We start from the raw sequence: 19973 nt of genomic DNA on the forward strand, positions 1-19973 counted from the left end.
AATCCATAAAATGACAAAAGATAGGACATGTCTATGGAAGCGCTTCAGAGTGTTTCCGTGGGATTCCGATCTGTGGCTCCTTTTGCCGTATCTTGCGGATAGCAGACCCATTCAAGTCAATGAGTCCGCCTCCGCAGCACAGCGTGCACACGGCCAGTGCCCGTATATTGCGGACCGCTTTTTGTGTAATTCACAGACTAGCACCCTTAAATAATAAAAAAAAATATAACAAAAGCATGTAATAGGTGATGATAGATAGGGCGAAATGTAGGCCGGGGTGTTGGCAAATTCATAATTGGAATACTATCCCCAAGTTTGGCCCTATACTTAGAACCCTGCCTACAGGATGGAATAGCCGCCCCAATAGGGGCGATCCCGTATCAGGAACCTCCTGTACGCCCTTGGATGGCCCTGACAGCGGGATAGAAAGCCAACTATCGTCTGTTGGCAAACAGAATTATATAGTGTGCTACCGTAAGTGCTGAAAATAATAAACAATCGTGCACAGAAAAAATAAAGGCGTATCAACTCCCAAAGTGAAATACCTATTACAGGATTGCCACATTAATGTTAGTACAGGATTATGTGATATTTCCTATAATTGATGTCCCGGTGTCAACGCATTTCGCCCAATTTAGTATAATGCTGGGTTCAGACCTGAGCGTTCTGAAAGGAGCGCTCTGTATGCGCGATTGTACCGGCATTTGCAATTGCGCATAGTGAGACAAGCAAACGCCCATTGTCGCGCGTTCCCGGAAGTCTATGTACGGGAACGTGCGACAAGACGCCCCAAAGAAGCTCATGTACTTCTTGGGGCATCGGGCGTTTTACAGCGCGATCGTACGTGCTGTAAAACGCCCAGGTGAGAACCATTCCCATAGGGAAGCATTGGTTTCTCCTTGTTGAGCGTTTTACAGCGCGTAGGAACGCGCTGTAAAACGCTCAGGTCTGAACCCAGCCTTAGGGCTCTTCAGGGGACATGAATGGCTTAGTAGAGCAGATAAGACCAAAAATATATATGAAGTAAACGACCGGCACTCGCAGTCAGGTATGAGCTTCAATCTCTCTTTATTTTGCCATATAGAGGACTGAAAAAACAACGCGTTTCGACTCACAAGCACAATTTAAACAAAAAATATGAGATTTAAATAGTCCGCCACTGATGACATCAATAACACGTGACAACAGGGTTGTCATTGAAACAAAATACAAACAATAAGTGGCAGACTATGTATGCATGGAAAACAACATGCTGACAATATAAATGTGGATATATATATGTATATATACACACACACAGTGGACTAAGGATGTTAAATCACAAACACAAAGAAAAGAAACATAGACCTAATAAATTGTTAGTGTACATTGAATAAACGAGCTGCAGTAGATTTTTCAAAAATTCAGGTTATCTGAAAAAAATAAAAAATAGAAAAAGTTATAAATACATGATAAAAATTCAAATAAATACAAATATTTTGATATAAAATATCCTTACAAAACGACTTATGTTTTATACAGTATATTTATACAGTATTCGTATTTTTCAAAAAGGCACTTAGTTCATATTCACGATTGAGTCCCTTTGGTTCCAGGGTCTGCAACCTGTGAATCCAAAAGGCCTCACGTGTTTTTTTTAGTAACTGTACTCTATCTCCCCCCCTGCGTGGTGGCAGTACCTGCTCAACCATCTGAAAGCGGAGCTGGGAGATGTTGTGGTCACATCGATCAAAATGAAAAGGAACAGGTAACAGCAAATTTTTCTTTCTGATAGTAAATTTATGTTTACAAAATCTGTCCTTCATCCTGGTCGACGTCTCCCCAACATATACCAGGCCGCATGGACACTTCAAAAGGTTGCAGTTGCAAGTAAAAAAGCCTTTTATAGGGAATTTTTGTCCTGTGTGCGGATGAGTAAAAAAAATCTCCCTTTATGAAGCTGGAACAATGAATATATCCTAAACAAGCTTTTTTACTTGCAACAGCAATTTTGTTGTATACCTTTTTTCCATGTCTATGTAGTCTGCCGCTTATTGTTTGTATTTTGTTTCCATGACAACGCTGTTGTCACGTGTTATTGACGTCATCAGTGGCGAACTATTTAAATCCCATAGTTTTTGTTTAAATTGTGCTTGACAAAGACTCAGTTTGTGAGTTGAAACACGTTGTTTTTTCAGTCCTCTATATGGCGAAATAAAGAAAGATTGAAGATCATACCTTACTGCGAGAGTCGGTCGTTTACTTCATATTGATTTATGGGACGCTGACCCTGGACGCGAGCACCGCGAGGCTGATAATCAGAGTGCCGGCTGTTTCTGTTTCTACAGTTGCAAGAAAAAGTATGTGAACCCTTTGGAATGATATGGATTTCTGCACAAATTGGTCATAAAATGTGATCTGATCTTCATCTAAGTCACAACAATAGACAATCACAGTCTGCTTAAACTAATAACACACAAATAATTAAATGTTACCATGTTTTTATTGAACACACCATGTAAACATTCACAGTGCAGGTGGAAAAAGTATGTGAACCCCTAGACTAATGACATCTCCAAGAGCTAATTGAAGTGAGGTGTCAGCCAACTGTAGTCCAATCAATGAGATGAAATTGGAGGTGTTGGTTACAGCTGCCCTGCCTTATAAAAACACACACCAGTTCTGGGTTTGCTTTTCACAAGAAGCATTGCCTGATGTAAATGATGCCTCACACAAAAGAGCTCTCAGAAGACCTACGATTAAGAATGGTTGACTTGCATAAGGCTGGAAAGGGTTATAAAAGTATCTCCAAAAGCCTTGCTGTTTATCAGTCCACGGTAAGACAAATTGTCTATAAATGGAGAAAGTTCAGCACTGCTGCTACTCTCCCTAGGAGTGGCCGTCCTGTAAAGATGACTATAAGAGCACAGCGCAGACTGCTCAATGAGGTGAAGAAGAATCCTAGAGTGTCAGCTAAAGACTTACAAAAGTCTCTGGCATATGCTAACATCCCTGTTAGCGAATACACGATACATAAAACACTAAACAAGAATGGATTTAATGGGAGGATACCACAGAGGAAGCCTCTGCTGTCCAAAGAAAACATTGCTGCACGTTTAGAGTTTGCACAAGAGCACCTTGATGTTCCACAGCAGTACTGGCAAAATATTCTGTGGACAGATGAAACCAAAGTTGAGTTGTTTGGAAGAAACACACAACACTATGTGTGGAGAGAAAGAGGCACAGCACACCAACATCAAAACCTCATCCCAACTGTGAAGTATGGTGGTGGGGGAATCATGGTTTGGGGCTGCTTTGCTGCGTCAGGGACTGGATGGATTGCTATCATCGAAGGGAAAATGAATTCCCAAGTTTATCAAGATATTTTGCAGGAGAACTTAAGGTCATCTGTCCACCAGCTAAAGCTCAACAGAAGATGGATGTTGCAACAGGACAACGACCCAAAGCATAGAAGTAAATCAACAACAGAATGGCTTAAACAGAAGAAAATACGCCTTCTGGAGTGGCCCAGTCAGAGTCCGGACCTCAACCTGATTGAAATGCTGTGGCATGACCTCAAGAATGCGATTCACACCAGACATCCCAAGAATATTGCTGAACTGAAACAGTTCTGTAAAGAAGAATGGTCAAGAATTACTCCTGACCGTTGTGCACGTCTGATCTGCAACTACAGGAAACGTTTGGTTGAAGTTATTGCTGCCAAAGGAGGTTCAACCAGTTATTAAATCCAAGGGTTCACATACTTTTTCCACCTGCACTGTGAATGTTTACATGGTGTGTTCAATAGAAAAATGGTAACATTTAATTCTTTGTGTGTTATTAGTTTAAGCAGACTGTGATTGTCTATTGTTGAGACTTAGATGAAGATCAGATCACATTTTATGACCAATTTGTGCAGAAATCCATATCATTCCAAAGGGTTCACATACTTTTTCTTGCAACTGTATAAGACTAAAAATATGTCAGAACAGGCAAGGGACAAAAATTCTTTGGGGAGTTGAAGTGACTACATGATATAAGATAAGCAGAACCATGTGGTTCACAAGGTCTAGATACATGTGTACACCTCACACGGGACCCCCCCAAGCACCAACACACAAGTCCTTATTTCAATATAAATGGAATCTGTTACCACGATGTCAGTCACTACTACAATCAGTTGATACTAGTACATATGTGCCCCTTAAGATCAGAAGATAGAAAAAGGTTGCCCAAGAAAGGAGGTACAGGTGGATATTGGGTTCTGGTGGATGTGGCGTTGCCACACCATCGCGGACCCTGTTCACTCTGTTCTAAAAATGAGTTGCAGCCTGTACTAGGCTTCCATTTTTGTTCTCAATAAAATTTTCACTGTTGGGAACACCCTGTGTATTTAAGTTTTGGTTAACCTCTATTTTTGACCTTCTACATTACAGGCTAGAACCGTAACCACTGGGCTATAGAGCTCAGTGCTGAAAAACCTCATAGAAGTTTATCTTGTATTATACAAGAGAAACTTCTATGAGGTTTTTCAGCAGTAACTAAGCATTAAGCTTTATAGCCCAATGGTTAAGTTTTTACCTGTAATGTAGAAGGTTGTGAGTTCGAATCCCCACAGAAACATTTTTAAAATACTGGTTACACAAGTTAAATAGATTGGTGTATGTTAACACGGGTGTTATTTGATCATATTTTACATTTTGCTCAATTTTTTTCTTAATAAAATCAAAATTTTCACTGTTGGGAACACCCTGTGTATTTAAGTTTTATTTAGCCTCTACTTTTAAAAAGCTTCTATAGGGATTTGAACTCACAATCTTCTACATTAAGGGCAAGAATCTTAAAGGGAGTCTTTCACCTAAAATGACCATTATACACCCCAAACATGATGATATCCATTACATTCCCCATTTTATAATCTTACCTTTCATATTGCTGTCCGTCGCCTATTCGCTCTTAAAAACACTTTTATTCCATATGCTAATCGGGTTCTGAAGGTGCCCAGGGGCGGCGTTTATGCGGCCGGTGCCCAGGCTCCACGGCGCTGTTCAAATCAAACCCCTCCCCTTTCACCCCTCTGGCCCGCCCTCGGTTCTTCAGATACCATCCTCCAGTCAATGACCAATCCGGCGCCTGCGCCTGCGCACTCCATTACTCACTAGGGCAGAGGCAGCAGAGCGTTTAATGCGCATGCGCCGGCCCGTACATCCCGATCTAGCCGGCGGAAGTAAACTGCCAAAATATCGGGATGTACGGGCCGGCGCATGCGCATTAAACGCTCTGCTGCCTCTGCCCTAGTGAGTAATGGAGTGCGCAGGCTGGGCACGCTCAGAGCGTTAGGTTGGGCACGCTCAGTGCCTTTCCATTTATCTATTTGGGAGTTCTGCATTTACAGTGACCCCCTGAGGAGCTGGTGTAGAGGATAGGAGTGGTTCTGATGAAGTGTTGTGTCATGAAGTACTGCCTCAGGCCATTTCTCCCTGAGGATCGGTGAATTGGAATTATAGAACTGATAAACGAGGCCAGGGTTAAACGTAACAAAGTCTTTTTTTTTTACTAAGTGCAAAGTAGATAACTGCATAATAGCTTAAAGTGCAATTCTTTTCTGACACCAGCAAGGATATGGAGGCAGGTCGGATGGCTGCAATTCTGCACTTAGGTGATACTGACCTCGTGGTTGTTTGGTGATTGGTGGCTTGACTGTAGTCCCACATCTATCAGCAATGTCTTCAGTGGTGATGGTAGCAGGTCATACTGCTGTCTGGAATCTAAGGCATTATTTGAGGACAATTGGAGTAGATCTCTCTGGAGAATTTGGTAACAGGAGCGGGAGCACTGCAGATTACTTCCTCTCCTCTCTGACTCTGGACAGGAAGTCCCCCTCTTGGCAGTGAGCAGGACCATGCCATCCAGGCTGGTAGCTATGGCCAGAAATAAACCAATAAAATACATTATGCAATACAATATAACAGTGCAAAAATTGTAGTACCCCCTGGTCTGGGGTACTACACATTCACCTGTCTCCAGAACTCCCGTAAAGATGAATGAAGCAGCAGGAGCGACAGTGTGCATGTCCGACCTGCTGCTCTGTTCGTTTCAGGACAGCTTGAGAGGTATGGGGTCCCCATGATAGTCTAAAGATGCCGAACAAGGGACATGGCTTATGAAATATAACAAATGGCAAATATTAGCAACAAAGGCTACATTAGTGCCATATAGTCATCTTAAATACACATTGGTCCAGAAAATTGCCAACTCCTTTAAGCTGCTGCTGATTGCAGCCTCTAAGTAGTCAGAGAGAAAGAGGGGGCTCCCTCTCACCCCACTGGCCCCTCTACGACACGATTGTAGGGTGTTTGTAGGGTTGCCAGGGCCGTCTTTAATATTGATTGGACCCTGGGCAAAAATTTACTTGGGCCCCCTGGATCCCGCCTTCCCACACCCTAGCATGCAATCACGCCCTCCACCACAACACACACACAAAAAATCCACACATCTGGTAGAGTCCAGTGAATGACTGTAAATACTTCCAGTTCTGAAGACTCCAGCGGCTCAGGATCAGTGCTCTGGGCTCAGGCTGGAAGTGGGCACCACTCTGCAGGAAGGAGACCAGGGCTCGGCTCACCCTAGTGTTACAGTGCACCCCAGCACCCCACAGTATGCAGTATAGCACCCTATAGTATACAGCACCACACAGTATGCAGTTTAGCACCCCACACTATACAGTACCCCACAGTATATAGTAGAGCAGTATAGCAGCCCACAGTATACAGAACCTCGCGGTATACAACACCTCACTGTAGCTGGAAAGGTGGCTGAAGCTGGAAAGGTGTTCTCTACTGCCAGTTTACCAGTGGACTGTCTGGACGTAAATCAGGCATTTCAAGAAATCAATAAAACATACAAGCGATACATTAGAGCAATTTGGGAAACAGCTAGTCTGGATACATACATTCAACAAAAAATCGTATACAGGGGGATGCGAATCAATATCACGCCGAATTCCCATCAAGACGATAGTGAATTCATAAAAGGGTGGGAAACTCTCCTAACCGACAACTCCCTGCGGATGCAAGCATACCTTTTAGACTATGAACAAAAATCACTGGTAAGAATAACATCACAATTACAAAAAGAGATTCAAGAAATCCAAGTATTTAGAACCAAACCTGAGTTCACTGAGTTTGAACAGAGATTGCAAAAAAACGTAGAGAGTTTACAGGGAGAAATTAAAGAACGCACGCATAGGAAATACAATAGAGACAAGAAAGACTTTGACACTGGGAACATCTACCCCAAGAAACAAGGGGGACGATTTCCCTATAAACAAAGAGAAAATTGGAGAGAATACACAGACATATCGGAGTCTGAGGTTTCTGAAGCAGAAGGAAGCTATATACAAGCTAAAGCGAACATCAAGAAGAAACCCAAAAGTAGACCAACATACTCACAGAGGAAAAATACCTCAAAAAATCCTCCCTCCAATACCAACATCAATCCCAGTAACACTCTGAATCCGATATGCATCCCAAATCAAGAACAAGTGTCAAACTTACCAGTATACTATTCACAATTTCCGCAATTATCCTCATTGACCACGTCTACCAATATCACCCAACCACCCCAAAATATAATGTCAGAAGGTTTTTTAGGAATGGGCCTGAGAGACAGGGAGAAATGGGGATACAATCAGAAAACCTAAACATAAGATCAACAGAGCAGGAGGTTGTGAATTTAGGAGGTAATCCAACATTGAAGACCAATAGTGAGGGTGCCATGCAGATAATCAACAAAACTAACTTAGTACTGAAACCAGCACATATAAGTCTTATACATAAGGGCCTCTCATTCACTCCTGCACCATATTTCAACTGTTTCCTGTGGGTAAAGGATATTAACCTGTTTGCCCGTAAACTAGCCCTACACAAGGAATTTAACTCCAGTGAACATGAAAAGGTAAGGATGCAGAAACGTGAAAGAGAAGCAGTTGACATCCTTGAATCACTAATGAGAGAAGGGGAAGGCGAACAAATAGCCCCCACACCACCGTTTAGTACACTAACTCCTAGATCCAAATTCACCCCCCCATTTGGCAAATATGCAAACATTCAAACCTTTGTAGACGTGGTCACTAGGGATATACAAAAAATTAAAGCATCAAAAAGAAATATGCACAGTAACTTATCTACAGAAGAACAGGAAGCAATGAGGGATTTAACAGATAATGACAACCTTGTCATAAAACCGTCGGACAAAGGAGGGAATATTGTCCTCCTGGAGAACAAATATTATGAACAGATGATAATGAAACTGCTCAATGAGAATAGCACATACAAAGAACTAAGTGCAGATCCCACTGACAAGTATGTGATGGAATTAAAAAAACTATTTAAAAATGCCAAGGATAGGAATCTAATCACAAAAGAAGAATTTAAGGTTATGCTAAGATCACAGCCTACAGTAGCCACCTTTTATGCTATCCCAAAAATTCACAAACAAAGGGAACCAATTCCAGGCAGACCAATAGTCTCAGGTAACCAAAGCCTATGCGAAAATATTAGCGAATATGTAGAACAGGTTATATCACCATTTGTGAGGACACTGCCGTCATATCTCAGAGACACTAAGGATACTGTCGTCAGGCTGCAAGAGATCCAAGTAAACTCACATACATCCATTGCCAGCCTTGATGTAGAGGCACTATACACAAGCATCCAACACAATCTGGGAATACAAGCTGTCCAATATTACCTCAATACTAAAGGAACACAGTTTTATGAGCACAATGAGTTTGTCATTTCACTATTAAAGTTTTTGTTGGAGCACAATTATTTTATGTTCAACGGTAAATATTATTTACAGATTACGGGAACCGCTATGGGCACGACCTGTGCACCGAGTTTCGCCAATCTGTTCCTAGGGTGGTGGGAAGATAGAGTAGTATTCACTGACACCATGGACAAGTACACACAGCACATTTTATTTTGGGGTCGTTATATTGACGATATTTTAATTTTTTGGGACGGCACAGAAACACAATTTCACCAATTTGTTAGTCAACTTAATGACAACCAAATTGGTATGAAATTCACAGCTGATATTCACAAGAGCACCCTTAATTTCCTGGATCTCAAACTTACCTTGCAACCTGACGGCAGTATCCAAACGGAAATTTTTCGCAAACCAACATCCACAAATAACTTGCTACATTGGCAAAGTTTCCATCCTGACCCCTTGAAGAAAGGAATCCCTGTGGGGCAGTATCTTAGGGCTAGGCGGAACTGCTCCACAGAGGTGGCGTTTGAAAAAGAATGTAGTGTACTCTATTCGCGGTTCTATGATAGAGGCTACTCTAAGAAATGCCTGCATAGAGCATATAACAAGGCAAAAAAGATAGCAAGATTAGATCTATTGACAGGTAGACCTCAACAACAAGGTGATAAAACTATACGCTGCATAGGAACCTATGACACCGAACATAGAGCCATACAACAAATCCTGAGACGGCACTGGCATATCTTGCAAGCCGACACTGATTTACAACACGTGATACAAAAATATCCAGCGGTAACATATAGAAGAGGACGGAATCTGAGAGAGATGTTAGTCCATAGCCACTATCAACCCCACAGAACAACTACCAAAACCACCTGGTTGAACCACAAGGGGTCATACCCATGTGGCGATTGTACCTTCTGTGGACGGATGAAAGTGACAAAAACATTCACAAATCCAACAAATGGAAAAAACTATGAAATAAGAGACTACATCAATTGCAAGACAAAAGGAGTCGTCTATGTCATTAAATGCGAATGCCCTAAGCTATATGTTGGAAAGACCACCCAGGAACTAAGACGGCGAATCTCGAGACACCTGAGCAGCATTAATACGGGCGAAGACACCAGTTTAGCCAGACACATGAGAGAGAAACATAGAGGTAAAAGTACGGACTTCAATTTTTGGGGACTAATGAGAGTGAAATCAGGCCCACGAAAAGGAGATATAGATAAAAAACTCCAACAGGAGGAGACAAAGTGGATTTACCTGCTTGACAGCTTGTCTCCTAAAGGTCTTAACGAAGGTTTCACATATGCGTCCTTCCTGTAGATGGTAACCGACCTAGAAAGAATTAAAATAAACAAATTAAAACAATAATAACATGTAGAATAATAAAGAAAAATTGGAAATGAAAATGAAGCAACCTACCGGATGGAACACCTAGGAACAAAGTAACAATAGGACGAATTAAAGGGACCCCAGGTGGGGGCAAAAGCCTAGAGTAACTACTAGGCTAAATATGGATCCCAATATAGGCCAAACAACAATGGGCCAAATGACATCATAAATCTATCCTAAATTTATCCATTAGGCCATAGAATAAAGATTGTGACCAACAACTATACAAGTAGAGCAACCCACTATAATCTAGCATATATAAGAATCAAGATATAGATCACACAAGAACTAGGACATGAGTCCAGTGAATGAGGTTAGAATTAAAATAGGGACACATATCCAGATAAACCTTATCCATCACTCTAGACACCTCTATCTAATATCAATACCACTGATATGAAAATCCAATGGTATTGTGAGTGACTAGTAGTATGGGAAACACTAGAATCAAGCAATCATATTAGAGACAATGAATAGGACACTAAGCCTAGACATGGGATGTTAGGAACCTAGGTAACTATCATAAGTAATCACATATAGAAAGAGTCTCTAATCTGGATTAGCCCCTAGATTGACATCGACACTCTGGGAGACTATCTAGATAGGAAGATGCACGTTAAGGTGCCTGAGTGATTGGATAAGCGCAGGGATAAGTGCAGAACTAGTTCGTGTAAATATAAAAGGCAAATAGGATAGTATGAGGAGATGGGCAAATAGAGAACTAATGTATAAGGTCACAATAACTATAATAGGGGCCGATATGTGTCCCGTATTTTGATCACTTATATAAGTGGGACAGTTTGGATAGATGGGTGAATCATGATTGTTAATGCCAGTGACCAAGTCCCAGAACGTGCGCCATGGCAAATGCAGGATTCGGAGTCAGAGCGCAGAGGAATGAAGCTGATGGTTTGCGCAGTAATCAACTCCAAGAACACTCTATGTTGTAGAGCATGCGCTATTGGCATGATGAATCCTACATACCGTGAACAAAGTCTAGAGACATGCGCAGTAGGGTAAGTTGACAAAAACGTAAGTCCACAACACAGGCGCGGCGCAACCCCATGACGTCGATAAAACTAGGGGTCAAAAAGGTAGATAGGCGTAGCCGGTGGGAGGAACTAGGTCCGGCATGAGAGCAATCAGAGCCCAACCAGAGGTCCCAATCACGCCCACAGGCCGAACACACATTGATGACATCACAAACAAAGGTTTCATAAACCATCCGGGAGGAGACACGCTCACACTCTGCCCTAACCCCTGAAGACGCCGGCAACGGCGAAACATGTCGGGGGGCAGCGTGAAGCTTCAATTTTAATACAGTGCAAGTTGCAGCCCTAAACAGCATAAGGGCAATCACTAAACTAAATAAATAGCGTGCTGGCAGCGCGCAGCCAGCGGCATTATTAGAATCTAGTAGTGACCTGTACCCTATATTAATAGGGGATGCTGTACAACACTATAGTGACCGAAATAGAATAGTGAGGACTGCGATGCATTGGAATTTTTAACAATTGTCAAGTTAGTTTTATTAGCATATCAATAAAAGCTAAGTATTAGGAAATTGAGTAGGTGCTGGATTAACAGGTGTAAACTAGTCCTTCGGACATCAGTAATTATTATTTTTCACTGTATACAGCACCCCAAACTATACACGATACAGCCCCCCACACTATACAGTACAGCAGTATAGCACCCCCCACTATACAGGCCCCCCCACACTATACAGGCCCCCCCACACTATATACAGGCCCCCCACAGTATACAGCCCACCACACAGTATACAGCCCACCACACAGTATACAGGCCCCCACACAGTATACAGGCCGCCACCCCCCCAGTATACAGCCCGCCACCCCCCCCCACAGTATACAGCCGACCACACAATATACAGCCCATTACACAATATATAGCCCACCACACAGTATACAGCACCCCACTATACAGTAGTTTACAGTATATTAACATAACAGCCCCTGTAACCTTTTTCTGATGTAATCTTTACACAAAAAAGCTCCACAGTTAACTTCTGCAACACTCAGTAGGACCTGTGATGACCTCATAGCCATGTGACCAGTAATTGCTAGGTTACTGGTCACATGGTAATGATGTCATTAAGGTCCTAGAGCAAAACTCATTAAGGTCCTAGAATTAAGATCATTAACACAGTACGACCATGATGCCTGTGTAGCCGACAGCCTGACACCCGGGGCAGTAGCTAGCAGGGCTCAAGAGGCAGCTGCCTTGGGCCCCCCAGGAGCAACTGGGCCCATGGCAGCTACCCCTTTTGCCCCTTGGTAAAGACGGCTCTGAGGGTTGCCCTGTTAAACAGGGGCCTAACAATAGCCCTTAGGCCTGCCATGTATTGATGCCTCTTAGGCATGCTGTCAGTTTTACTGTAACTAGCCTAATGCCTTGCAATACAGAAGTGCTGCAGTGTATTACTTATGAAGTCAGAGGATCACAGGTTCAAGACCGCTACAGGGAATAAGAAAAAATGGAATTGAAAGAAAGTGGAAAAATAAAAAAAGCTATTTTTCTCTTTCAAACACCTTTATTTTCATAAAAATGTAGAAAAAAATATAGATATAACTAGTATTGCTGCACCCATAACAACCTGTACAATAAAAAGAACACATTAGGCTACACACTGGTGTTCGGTGCGGATCCGTCTTGTATCTGCACAGACAGATCCGCACCGATAATGCAAACGCTTGTATCTGTTCAGAACGGATCTGTTTGCATTATTCATTAAAAAAAAAAGTCTAAGTCAAAACGGATCCGTCTTGACTTACACTGAAAGTCAATGGGGGACGGATCCGTTTTCAATTGCACCATATTGTGTCAGTGAAAACGCTGCAAGCTGCATTTTAGTGACCGCCTAAAAAACGCAAAGGAGACCAAACGCAGCCAAATTTATGCATTCTGAACGGATCCTTATCCATTCAGAATGCATTGGGGCTAAACTAATCCGTTTTGGGCCGCTGGTGAGAGCCCTGAAACGGATCTCACAAGCGTATCCAGAAACGCCAGTGTGAAAGTAGCCTTATTTATCAATTACACTGAACATTGAAAAAAATAAATTGAGCAAAATCAACAATAAAATCAATCAAAATAAGGGCCAAAACCTTATGTGTATGGGCAGTAGTGTTGAGTGAATTGAAGTCCACGAATTGCAATTCGATCAGAATTTCAGGGAAAAATCAATTTTCTGCAAAGCCGAATTTCCTTGTGCTTCGTGGTTGGTAACGAATTGATTTTCCCTGAATGGCAGTAAATAAAAAATAATAATTATACTTACCTCATCCGTTTCAGCACAAAGAACTGACCGCCGCCATCTTGATTGAAGATCCAGCACAAATTTCGTGCTAGATCTACAATTAAGATGGCGGCAGCTGGCTCTTCACGATCAAATGGATAAGGGTAAGTATGATTTTTTTTTTTATTTTACACTGTAATATTGATGTCAGATGCTGCGATCAGCTATGAGCGCTGCATCTAAAGGGGTACAATGACGGGGAGCGGCGCAATCACTGCTCCCTGTTATTGTACCAACTACTTACAAAGAAATGTGCTTCGTGACAAAGTAATTCGTCACAAATCGTTTTTTTTTTTTTACAATTCGGCAAAGCAGCCAAATCAAATTTTCCAATACTTTGCTCATCACTAATGGGCAGCTTAACTCATGCAGAAGTTTAAAGGGGTTGTGTCAAGAAGAAAACTCCTTAAAATATGTCTATATGGTTGTCATAGCTTGGCACAACTCCCCTTCCCTAGGTGACCAGAGCCACTAACCAGGAGCAGCTCCCACTCTGGTGGATGTGGTACATGTGTCTATTACATGGATGGTCATACATATGAATGGTCACTGTGTATAATACATAACAAATTCATGGATGACTTTAACTGCCCCTGCCTATAACAGCTGATGGGCGGATGTTTCAGAAGCTGGACCTGCAATGATGAGAAGACTCCCTTTAGGGTACGGCTACATAGAGACACTGGTCACAGCCAGAACCGCAGAGTAGCAGCGATCCCATAGAAATTTATAGGATTGCAGTATGAGTCTAAAAAAAAACAAACAAAAAAAACAAACAAAAAAAAAGGGACCATTAAAACTGTCATGCTTTTTTACACCGAGTTATTAACAGAGTAACGTTTCCATAGAATACTTTGCAGGTTTAACTATACATTCTTCCTTAGATTTTTGAAAACCCTCTTACTAGCAACATTACCCAGATGAGCGCACCTGAGGCTTTGGCATGCCTTCAGGCCATCGAAAAAGGTATGGAAATAGAAGAAAGTTCTCTGGACTCAGTGGATGTATTAGGCATCATCCAGTTTCTCAAGGAAGTCTCAGATGTGGATATGCACAGCAACAAAGAAACATTAGAAGAACTGAGTCAGCATTTTGTTCACGTCACCGGGGAGCTTCTTGAGCAAAGTGACTCAGAAATGTGGTCAGAAGTCACTCAGGTATTTTTTTTAGAAATTTTTTTTAGAAATTTTTTACTGCAATCTAGAATTGTAAGAAAAGGTATGACCTTACTGGAAATATCTTTGAAAAACTTTTCATCGTAGGTTATCAAAGGACCTATGGAAATCATTCAGACAGTGGAGAAAATGGCCTGTAACTTTGTCCAACTTCTGTCTGTTGAGAAAAAAGAAGTCTTTATACATCACAAGAACATTGGTCAGTGGATCAGTTTAATATTTTATATGTATTGTACATTGAATCATTTATAGTTAATGTATTATGGACAACCGTTCCTTGTGGTGAGCAGCCATGATTAGATGCACCAGGTATATAGTTCCCTATGGCTCCAGGCCTCGGCACACCAAATAAGCTTTATGGGTATTAACTAGTGTTGATCGAGCACCAAAGTGCTTGGGTGCTCTGGTGCTTGAGTAGAACACTTTGGGATGCTCGGGTTTTCTACAGAGCACAATGGAAGTCAATGGGAGAACCTGAGCATTAAACCAGGCACCCCCTGTTCTGAAGAGGAGAGGGTGTCTGGTTCATAGTAAAACCCATTGAAAAAAAAAAACATTTTTCTGGGAAGTCTTTATCACCTACTGACTCCAATTAGGATAATGGAATCAACACCTTTGACCCAATGCTGGGTATAATTGCCAGATGTGGATTCAGTTACATATTTATTCCCAGAATTTTTGTACAGTCACTCAGAATTGAGAAAGCTCGTTGGAAGAACGAGTGAAACATTTTCAAGAAATCTACAGTACGTCCAGTTGCCTTGATTTATTCTTTACAGATATATACCATGACCTGGATAAATGAGAACCTTCACAGACATATTCATAGTAAAAGTTCAGAAATTGATGGAAACACCACTGAAATGGTTTGGGAACAGCATGGGGAGGATGTCTGGATGCATCTTGGACTCCCAGGTTGCTGCTGGGAATGATGTTGTCCGAGTAGTACGCCACTTTTACAGACTGACAATATTACGCGCTTAAAGGGAACCTGTCACCTGGATTTTGAGTATAAAGCTGAGGACATGGGCTGCTAGATGGCCGATGTGCTTTTATTGTGTAAAAAAAATATTTTATAGATATGTAAATGAGGCAAGTAACAAGCCCAAGGAGCTGCTACTAAAGTTTCCAGAGCCCAACAATGCCCACTGTGAAGAAGCCCAGCACCGCCCCGCATACTCCGAATCTCCTCCTTGCTCCCCGCAGTTACAAAGCTAGACCGCCATAATTTCGCAATGCACAAGCTAGCGCATGCGCAGTGTCGGCATAGTGTTCCCTCTCTGTGCTGGCATCAGCCTCAGGGAACAAACTGCGCATGTGCTAGCTCGCGCATAGCGAGATTACGGTGCTCTAGCTTGTGATGTCCGGGAGGAGATTCGGAGGATGCGGGGGCTGTGCTGGGCTCCTTCACAGTGGGCGTGGCTGGGCTCAGAGTCAGAGAACGCTGGACTCATCTCTGAAGCATGCAGGAAACAGGACTCCTCTAAGGTTAATTTACATATCTATAAAATCGTTTTTTTGACACAATAAAAGCACAGAGAGGGGAATGGATATTGCGGATGTTCTAGAGGCGATCTAGAAGCCCATTGCCTCAGCTCTATACCCAAAATCCAGGTGACAGGTTCCCTTTAACCAAAGATAAAATGTATTTTAGAGGAAAAATTGTTAGGAAACATTCTTTCCTGTATATTTACTTGTATATAAAGTGCAAGTGCTGCCAAAAATTACAAGGAAGAGGCACTCCGATACAACTTGTATATCACATAAAAGAGGGCCTCATTCACATTGTGGTACAATTGTTCAGGTAGTAGGACTCCTACATTCATAAAGCCTATGCACTAAGTGAAAGGGCTGCCAAAAGTTACAAGGAACCGGCACTCCAATACACCACCCTTGAAAAATTATGATTGATGGCCTGCTGGTGACCCTCAAAAACATTAGGGACGAGGGCCTGCTGCTGATCTGACCATCTAAAACATTATGGGTGAGGTTCTGCTGCTGATCTGACCATCTAAAACATTAGGGGTCAGGGTCTGCTGCTGAGCTGACCTTCTAAAACATTAGGGGTGAGGGTCTCCTGCTTATATGACCATCTAAAACATTATGGGCGAGGCCCTGCTGGTGACCCTCTAAAACATTAGGAGTGAGGGCAGCCTAATAATCATGTTGCTATGATGGAGGAGGAGGAGGGGGGGGGAGGATGAGAAAAGGAAGATTGAACCATATACCCTTTTTTGTGGTGGAAGGGGTGCATGGGAACACAGTGTATTCAATACACCATAAAAGCCACATTTAAAGTGCCTTTATGTTCAGCTGCTTTCCTCTGGTGGAGTCGAGAAGTCATGGTCAATCCAAGCCTTGTTCATTTTAATAAGAGTCAACCTGTCAGCATTTTTCAGTTGACAAGCGGATGTGCTTATCAGTTATTATGTCCCCAGCAGCACTAAATACCCGCTCTGACAAAACGCTGGCGGCAGGGCAGCCCAGCACCTCCAAGGCATAGAGCACCAGTTCGTGCCACGTGTCCAGCTTGGACACCCAATAGTTGTAAGGCACAGAGGGATCACTGAGGACTCTGACACGGTCTGCTATGTACTCCTTCACCATCTTCAAAAACTTTTCCCTCCTTGTGACACTAGGCCATGCATCAGGTTGAGGGTACTGGCGGGGTGTCGTGAAACTGTCCCAGGCCTTGGAGAGTGTTGCCCTGCCTCTGTTGGAACTGCTGTGTGTTCCCCTCGTCTCCCCTCCTCGGTTACCCAAGGAACTACAGTCATGTGAAAAAATTAGGACACCCTTTGAAAGCATGTGGTTTTTTGTAACATTTTTAATAAAAGGTTATTTCATCTCCGTTTCAACAATACAGAGAGATTAAAGTAATCCAACTAAACAAAGAAAACTGAAGAAAAGTCTTTTCAAGATCTTCTGTAACTGTAATTCTACAAAAATGCCTATTCTAACTGAGGAAAAAGATAGGACACCCTCACATGTATTCCCTCTTAAATTGGCTCAGATCTCACACAGGTATATCACACCAGGTGCACATAATTAGTAGATCGTTACTCTGCATGTTGAATGAGGCTTGCCCTATTTAAACCTCAGACATTTAGTTTGGTGTGCTCCTGACTGTTGAAGTGAGAGTGAGCACCATGGTGAGAGCAAAAGAGCTGTCAGAGGACTTCAGAAAAAAGATTGTAGCAGCCTATGAGTCTGGGAAGGGATTTAAAAAGATCTCAAAAGATTTTGAAATCAGCCATTCCACTGTCCGGAAGATAGTCTACAAGTGGAGGGCTTTCAAAACAACTGCCAACATGCCCAGGACTGGTCGCCCCAGCAAGTTCACCCCAAGAGCAGACCGCAAGATGCTAAAAGCGGTCTCCAAAAACCCTAAAGTGTCATCTCGAGAACTACAGCAGGCTCTGGCTACTGTTGATGTAGAAGTACATGCCTCTACAATCAGAAAGAGACTGTACAAGTTTAACTTGCATGGGAGGTGTGCAAGGAGGAAACCTTTGCTTTCCAAGAGAAACATCGAGGCCAGACTGACATTTGCCAGAGATAAAGTTGACAAAGACCAGGACTTCTGGAATAATGTTCTTTGGACAGATGAGTCCAAAATTGAATTATTTGGACACAACAGCAGAGGACATGTTTGGCGTAAACCAAACACAGCATTCCAAGAAAAGAACCTCATACCAACTGTGAAGCATGGAGGTGGAAGTGTCATGGTTTGGGGCTGCTTTGCTGCAGCAGGACCTGGTCAGCTCACCATCATAGAATCCACGATGAATTCTACTGTGTATCAGAAGGTGCTTGAAGAACATGTGAGACCATCAGTTAGAAAATTAAAGCTGAAGCGGAACTGGACCATGCAACATGACAATGACCCAAAACATACTAGTAAATCAACCAAAGATTGGCTGAAAAAGAAGAAATGGAGAGTCCTGGAATGGCCAAGTCAAAGTCCAGATTTGAATCCCATTGAGATGCTGTGGGGTGACTTGAAAAGGGCTGTACGTGCAAGAAACCCCTCAAACATCTCACAGCTGAAAAAGTTCTGCATTGAGGAGTGGGGTAAAATTTCCTCAGACCGATGTCGAAGACTGGTAGATGGCTACAAGAACCGTCTCACTGCAGTTATTTCAGCCAAAGGAGGTAACACTCGCTATTAGGGGCAAGGGTGTCCTATCTTTTTCCTCAGTTAGAATAGGCATTTTTGTAGAATGACATTTACAGAAGATCTTGAAAAGACTTTTCTTCAGTTTTCTTTGTTTAGTTGGATTACTTTAATCTCTCTGTATTGTTGAAACGGAGATGAAATAACCTTTTATTAAAAATGTTACAAAAAACCACATGCTTTCAAAGGGTGTCCTAATTTTTTCACATGACTGTATGTACTCTGCCACCAGTGTTGTCAGCTGGAAATTTTTGGATCAATTTTTCCACAAGAACCTTCTGGTATTGCACCATTTTGCTAGTCCTCTCCACCACTGGAATAGGAGATGAGAAGTTCTCTTTGTAGCGGTGGTCGAGAAGGGTGAACAACCAGTAATCGGTGTTGGCCAAAATGCATATAACGCGAGGGTCACGGGAAAGGCAGCATAACATAAAGTCAGCCATGTGTGCCAGAGTCCCAACAGACAAGACTTTGCTGTCCTCATCAGGAGGAGGACTCTAAATCTCCTCTTCCTAATCTTCGGCCCATCCACGCTGAACAGATGGAATAAACCTTCTGTGGGTACTACCCGTCTCCTGCTCCTCCTCGTCCTCTTCATCGTCATCCAATTCACGCTGAGAAGATGAACTGAGGGTGGTCTGGCTATCACCCTGTGTACTGTCTTCCCCTATTTCCACCTCTTCCACATGCAAAGCATCTGCTTTGTAGATGATTTTCAGAAATGGGCGCACCTTCACCAGTAGCTAAGGCAAATTGGGGTAGGTTTTGAGAAACTGCTGAACCACTAAGTTGAACACATGGGCTAGGCATGGGATGTGTGTGAGCTTTCTGAGCTCCAAAGCTGCCACTAAGTTACGGCCATTATCAGACACAACCATGCCTGGTTGTAGGTTGAGTGTCAAGAGCCACAGCTCAGTCTGGTCCCTTATACCCTGCCACAGCTCTGCAGCGGTGTGCTGTTTGTCACGTAAGCAAATTAGTTTCAGCACGGCCTGTTGCCGCTTCCCCACTGCAGTGCTACACTGCTTCCAGCTACTTACTGATGGCTGACTGGTGCTGCAATATGAGAATTCAGATGGGGAAGTGGAGGAGGAGGTGAAGTAAGAGAAGGGGGGTTGCAGCCACTAATATAGGTGGGGGCAGAAAT

At 42.7% G+C, this 19973-nt stretch overlaps 1 protein-coding gene across 1 annotated transcript in view; it reads left to right on the forward strand.

Annotated features, from left to right (window-relative positions):
* ADGRD2 (adhesion G protein-coupled receptor D2) overlaps positions 1 to 19973 on the forward strand; it is a 381627-nt gene that overhangs the window by 60239 nt on the left and 301415 nt on the right. Inside the window, exons 7-8 of the mRNA XM_044268542.1 lie at positions 14359 to 14631; positions 14737 to 14848. Of these exons, the coding sequence (XP_044124477.1) occupies positions 14359 to 14631; positions 14737 to 14848 (385 nt within the window). The remainder of the gene's footprint in view (positions 1 to 14358; positions 14632 to 14736; positions 14849 to 19973) is intronic.

The sequence above is a fragment of the Bufo gargarizans genome, chromosome 9 (assembly GCF_014858855.1).
Source record: "Bufo gargarizans isolate SCDJY-AF-19 chromosome 9, ASM1485885v1, whole genome shotgun sequence".
NCBI lineage: Eukaryota > Metazoa > Chordata > Amphibia > Anura > Bufonidae > Bufo > Bufo gargarizans.